Below are 5711 nucleotides of genomic sequence, written 5' to 3' on the forward strand. Positions count from 1 at the left end.
TTTATTTATGTGTGCCATGTGTCGTTTTTGTATTGGTGACTGCTGTTAATTTTCTAACAAAATTAATTTTCCATTCAATATGGATTGATTTTTATCTAATTTGATAGATCAGGGGCCAAATATGACCAAATAATAGATCAGGGGCCAAATGCATAAATTTTGGATAAGCCATGGGCCAAAAAGTGCTTTAAGCCTTATTATTACTATTAAACAGCACTTAAGTTTCACAATATCACCACACTGTCAACTCACCACGTGGTCCACCTCCACCTGCTCCACCACTCTTCCTGTCGCCACCGGTCGTCTGCTTGAACCTGCGATGAGGAATGATTTCTAGCCGGTCGTCTTCCTGTCGCCGTTCTCGTTCTTTCAGTCAAACGCCATATCTCAGGTATAGCTTCTATTTTCTCTTTCCCCTCTTCTGCATTTCGTCTGCTTCTGCAATTTTTTCTTTTTTTCCCTCTTCTGCACATTTTTTTCCCTAATATGTTTTCTGCATATTTTTCAATGAATGATTGAGGAGAAGTAACAATTCCAATTTCTGCATATTTTATGAACTGTCGGCGTCCTCTTCTCTTTCTCTGATTTTGTCTGTGTATCGATTTATTCCTTCATATCATGGATGTAATTCGCCAACTAAGGAGATTTCAGTTTTACCATGGTTCTTTTCTGTTAGAGTACAGGATCTTGATTTAATTGAGAATTATTTACAAGGCTAAGGAGATTAGTTTGAGCTCAGTAATACATAACAGAGACAATGACTTATGAGCATATTATAGTTTATCTCCCTGATAGCATTAAACAGAGAACTAATTTTCACCTGATACTTTATCTCTTTCATAAAACAGAGATTGGGCTGTACACATGCTTATGAATTATGAGCACATAATAGTTTGTCCCTCTTACTTGTATATATATAGTTTTACTCCATATCAAAGTTGTTAGAAGCCTCAGGCGTGCCAGGCACTAGGCCCAGCGCCTTAGCATCCCAAAAAGATCTTGTTGTCGCGAAGGTGACAGCAAGGGGCACCTTTGTGAGCCTGGCCGTGGTTATAAAAGCCGCACCTTTATGTCACACAGGTTTTTCTTTAGGAGTTTAATTTCCACCATTGCATTAGATACATTTAGTATTCAAAATAAACAACAAAAAAAGACAAACACAACTTTGAAGAACGCAGATACACAAGGGGAAACTGAATTTGTAGATGAGTATGAAGAGAATCAGATCCTTGAAAAAGAATTTGACTATGTTGGGGACTAGGAGAGTGATGGTAATGAGTGATGAATTTGGAGAATTTTAATGAGAAGTAGCAAGTAGTCAATTTTTAGGATTTACTCTTTAGTTTAACACTTGAACTTTAAAATATGGGGTTTATTGCATGTTAGAATTTATGATTAAGAATATCCTCATGACTTATTGCATTTTTACTTTAGAATTTATCATTTCCTATTTTAAATACTATCATTTATGGTTTTGTATATTTTCATTCTTTTAGTGCGCCTTGTGTCACTCAGGTGCTCGCCTGTGCCTTGCGCCAAGGCTCCTGGACCCCCTTATGCCTTACTGCTCCACATACCTTAATAAGTATGCTCCATATATATAAGCAACTCTCACTTTTTTGTTTGTTCTTTGTTCTGGCTAATCCAATTGACATGAAATGGATGCAGGAAGGTAAAAAAGGACTAGAAAGATTCAGCAGCAGTAGTAATGGTAGTTGTTTCTGGTACTAATGCTCAAAAGGAGATGGCTGTGAGGCGAAGGATAGCCAGCATGTAATCCTTTCTCTCTTTATTCATATTTTTCCTTATACAAACTTGATGAAATTTTTAGGGCTATACATTGTTTTAGGGTTGTCCATTTCTTACATGACAACATGATTTATAGAGACAACCGGTCTGGCATGAGTCGTTTAACACAATTATCATTTTTGTTTTATTTATATCACATATAATCATGTGGAGTATATAGATCATATAACACAATTATGACACGACAACTCATTTTGATACCCCTACATATTTTTCTATTAATAACTTATAATTTTGAGGAAATATTCATTTTCATCATTTGTCTCATAATGTTCTCTATCTTGTGTATAATTTGTATTTAAATTACCTGCTGTGTTTGTTGAATTGGCTGAATGCACATATGGTTGACATGGCACTTGTGAATTTCACAGTAAAATATACTGATATTACTGCTGAGTTCTTGTTCAGTCATCTAAGCATACTGCTTTTATCAGCACAGACAAATGTTCTCTTACTTTTATAAATGGTAATGTTGAATAATCAGTTATAAGACTTTGATGAGGACTAGAGTGGCAATTCGTCTAAATGGGACCGGGTTAGTGTTAAATGAGTCAATCCTAACCCAATCCAAAAAAGTTTATTGTCATACTTGGTCAATCCAATTGTGTACGTGTCATTTTCGTATCGTTTTTGCGCGTCTCATGTAATTTTACTACCTCAGTTAATGGTGACATTTTAAAATATAGAAGGATATAGTGATACTTCTAAATATTTATGTCATTTTTGGATTAGCAAGTTAACATTGACCATCCAAAAGTTGACCAAAAATCTATTTAACAAACCCTTACTAGCTAATATCATGTTGGGTTCATGTAATGTGTTCGTAAGTCACAGATTGTTTTACTATCTTGACATATAAAATTATGAGAGGTTCATGTCATGTTCACAGATAACTTGTAACTTTATTATCTCTATTAAGCTAACATGTAAAAATATGAGCGGATATAATAATTTTAAATATCCAATGTCATTTTCGAGTTAGTAAATCAAATCAACCTAACCCAACCTAAAAATTTGGATGTCAATTTATTGTTAACTCGAAAATGACCTAGTACTTGTTTAATAAAACACTAACCTATTAAATTCGTGTTGGATTCCTCTCGTGTTATTGGGTGGTTTACACAATTTCCACCTCTATTCTAGCAGAATATTGATTACTAGATTTTTTCTATCAATGCGCACGAAATCTTTAGCATTTCTTTTTTTCAAATATGCTGCTAATTTTTTCATAGATTTAATAAACGAGAGGATGACTTTCCATCTTTGAGGGACTACAATGATTACTTGGAGGAAGTTGAGGACATGAGTAAGTTTCTAAACAACATTCTGAGTGCTATTTTGAGTCCAATCCTAAAAGAGAAATTCCATATTACAGTTTTCAACTTAGTTGCTGGTGTGGATGTCCCTGCTATTGAAGAAAAAATTGCAAGGTACCAGAAAGAAAATGCTGAACAAATAATCATAAATCAAGCACGAAAGGTACTTGAAGATTTGCTCATTCATTTTCACCTAATTTAGAGTAGAATATATGTCAATTTCTGATCATTATTTGTAGACGTAATTGAACATGTTTTGTGGTATTATTGATCTAACAGGCTGAAGAATTAGCTGCAGCTTTGGCAGCAAGTAAAGGACAACCTGCTGCACAGGCAGATACTGATGGGGTGAGAATGTTAAAAAAAAAAAAGAATGGCATTCACTTTTTCAATATATGTATGTTGGATATAACATTCTTAGTGTTGTTATTAGGTGCATCTTTTAGCTTCTTAGGATAAATTTTTCTTTGTAGGGCTTCTGTCAAGTATGGGGTAAATTAAATGCATGGCCCCTTAACTTTTCCCTACTTTCTTTATGGTCCCTGAACCAAAACGGAACATAAAGGTTCTTTAGTTTTGCGCTTTTAAAAAAAAAAAAAAGGGGCGGCCCGGTCGCACTACGCGTCCCCGCTGAGCGAGGGTCCGGGGAGGGGTCCCACCACAAGGGTGTACTGGGGGCAAGCCTTCCCCTGCCAATTTATTTGGCAAGAGGCCGCTCCTAAGACCACTCAAATAAAAGGTAACTTTACATTGTAGAGCTGGTGGAATGATGTTATAATTTATAAACAATTTTAATTTTTGAAGTCATTTAGGTGTTGTTTAGTTAGGAGGGAAAGAGTGGTTGTTCAAAGAGAGAAATCTTCGAAAATTGTGATTTTAGAAAATCTAGAACACTGTTCCATGGGAAATGTGGTCCTAGCCCCTCTAAGCTGGCCATAAAAGCATATTAGCACCCCAAAAACGACCGAATACCTCCTTGTGAAGCTGCATAAAGTGATATGATTAACTCCCTAAGTCTTACGTGACAGAGCAAAGTGAAGATTTGAACAAGTTGAAACATGTAGAATTTTAAGTAAGTTTAGGGCTAATAGGTCCTCTTTAAGCCAGTTAAGGGGCAATAGGTCACTTTAAACAAGTTGAAGAGATCACTAGGTCACTAAGTTCATGAGACTGGTAAGACTCTCCAAAGTAAACATTGACAAATACTTTTTAGAAAACATTGAGAAACAACTGTTGACGGCTATTTTTAGAAAACATTGAGAAACAACTGCTAATAGCTATTTTGGAAGGAAAAGCTGCTCATATCTAATCTAATTCTAACAAAGACTGAACAACAACAACTAAACCAACTATGCCCTAATACTTTAACAAACAATGGAGATCGATGACGAAATCATCCAGGTACTAGATGTGATAAATGCGCATGCAAATTACGAGCTTAGTAATGTCAGAAAGCTCCTGGGGTCCATTTCGTTCTTGCCTCATCATCATCCATCAGGGCCGTATTGCTCATGCATTCTATCCTAGCGCAACCCACTCTGAACTGGGTCGTTACATTTATGGTCTGAAATAAGTGATTGCATTGTTGAGATCTTGCACATATTGTTTGTTTTCCGGTGTGAAAATAATATTTATATTTTAGGCCTGTTAGAACTTAAGACAGTTAACTTCAGAGAAGCTCATACACCGCTCCTGTGTTTGCAAAGCAAATTTCCTTATTCCATGTTGCATTTGTGATTGAAACTTGTATCTGTTGAACAAACAGTTATATAATTTTATCTTTTTATTCTAAATTCGGGTAGCAAAAGTTCGAATTATACACATCGAAGATCGAGTATCTCTTGATTTGAGTGAATCTAAAACTGGTTATGTTGGCTATGTTAATTTATCTGTGGCTACAGAATTCTCAAGGAGGTTTCACGATGGAGTATGCGCCATCGGTTCTCGGAGGGCAACCACGACCGACAGGCATGGCTCCCCAACCATTTCCGATTGGGGGTTATGCAATGGATGATGAGGAAATGATAAAGCTCCGAGCCGAGAGAGGGAGCAGGGCTGGAGGATGGAGCATGGAAATGTGCAGGAAGAGAGCTTTTGAAGAAGCCTTTGCTGCCATTTGGATTTAAACTCTTTTTTTTTTTTTATCAACTCTTGTATTATGTTTCAACAATTTCACTTAGAGAAGGGGCTGGGTTTTTTTTTTTTTCTCCTTATCCAGCTCAAGGATCTAGTTACAGTAGAAATGAGAGACAAGAAGTAGAATTGTAATTGTAATATTGTTATTTATTTATTATTGCTACATGTATTTATACTAAATCATCATGATAGAGAAACACTTGCATTATGTTTTTTTTCTTATTTGAATCTAATAGTTTCTACATCAGCATTTCTGTTATAACTAACATTCAAAAAAAAATCCATTAACAGAAAGAGAGAATTAAAAAAAAAAAAAGTAAATAATTTATTAGTGCTCTCCTTTTTACCTAAAACACTGTCTAGTCTTTTTATTTTGAAAAACATATTATAATGTCTCTATCTTTTGTTAATATTAACTCTTTGGTCATTCTATCTATTGTTTTCTATGAA

At 35.3% G+C, this 5711-nt stretch overlaps 1 protein-coding gene across 3 annotated transcripts; it reads left to right on the top strand.

Annotated features, from left to right (window-relative positions):
- Nucleotides 1–222: 222 nt before the first annotated feature.
- Nucleotides 223–5469, top strand: LOC136209478 (uncharacterized). Of its 3 annotated transcripts, none has more exons than XM_066000951.1 (7): nt 224–391; nt 1497–1585; nt 1669–1773; nt 3042–3115; nt 3185–3288; nt 3405–3473; nt 5027–5469. In XM_066000951.1, the coding sequence occupies exons 3-7, from the start codon at nt 1709–1711 to the stop codon at nt 5249–5251; spliced, it is 537 nt and encodes a 178-aa protein (XP_065857023.1). In that variant the 5' UTR covers nt 224–391; nt 1497–1585; nt 1669–1708; the 3' UTR covers nt 5252–5469. The 3 variants fall into 3 exon arrangements, with proteins under 3 accessions (XP_065857025.1, XP_065857023.1, XP_065857024.1); XM_066000952.1 differs by having other exon boundaries at nt 1516–1585; XM_066000953.1 differs by lacking the exon at nt 1497–1585 and having other exon boundaries at nt 223–391.
- The last annotated feature ends 242 nt before the right edge of the window (nt 5470–5711 follow it).

Source organism: Euphorbia lathyris, chromosome 10, assembly GCF_963576675.1.
Source record: "Euphorbia lathyris chromosome 10, ddEupLath1.1, whole genome shotgun sequence".
In the NCBI taxonomy this organism is placed as follows: domain Eukaryota; kingdom Viridiplantae; phylum Streptophyta; class Magnoliopsida; order Malpighiales; family Euphorbiaceae; genus Euphorbia; species Euphorbia lathyris.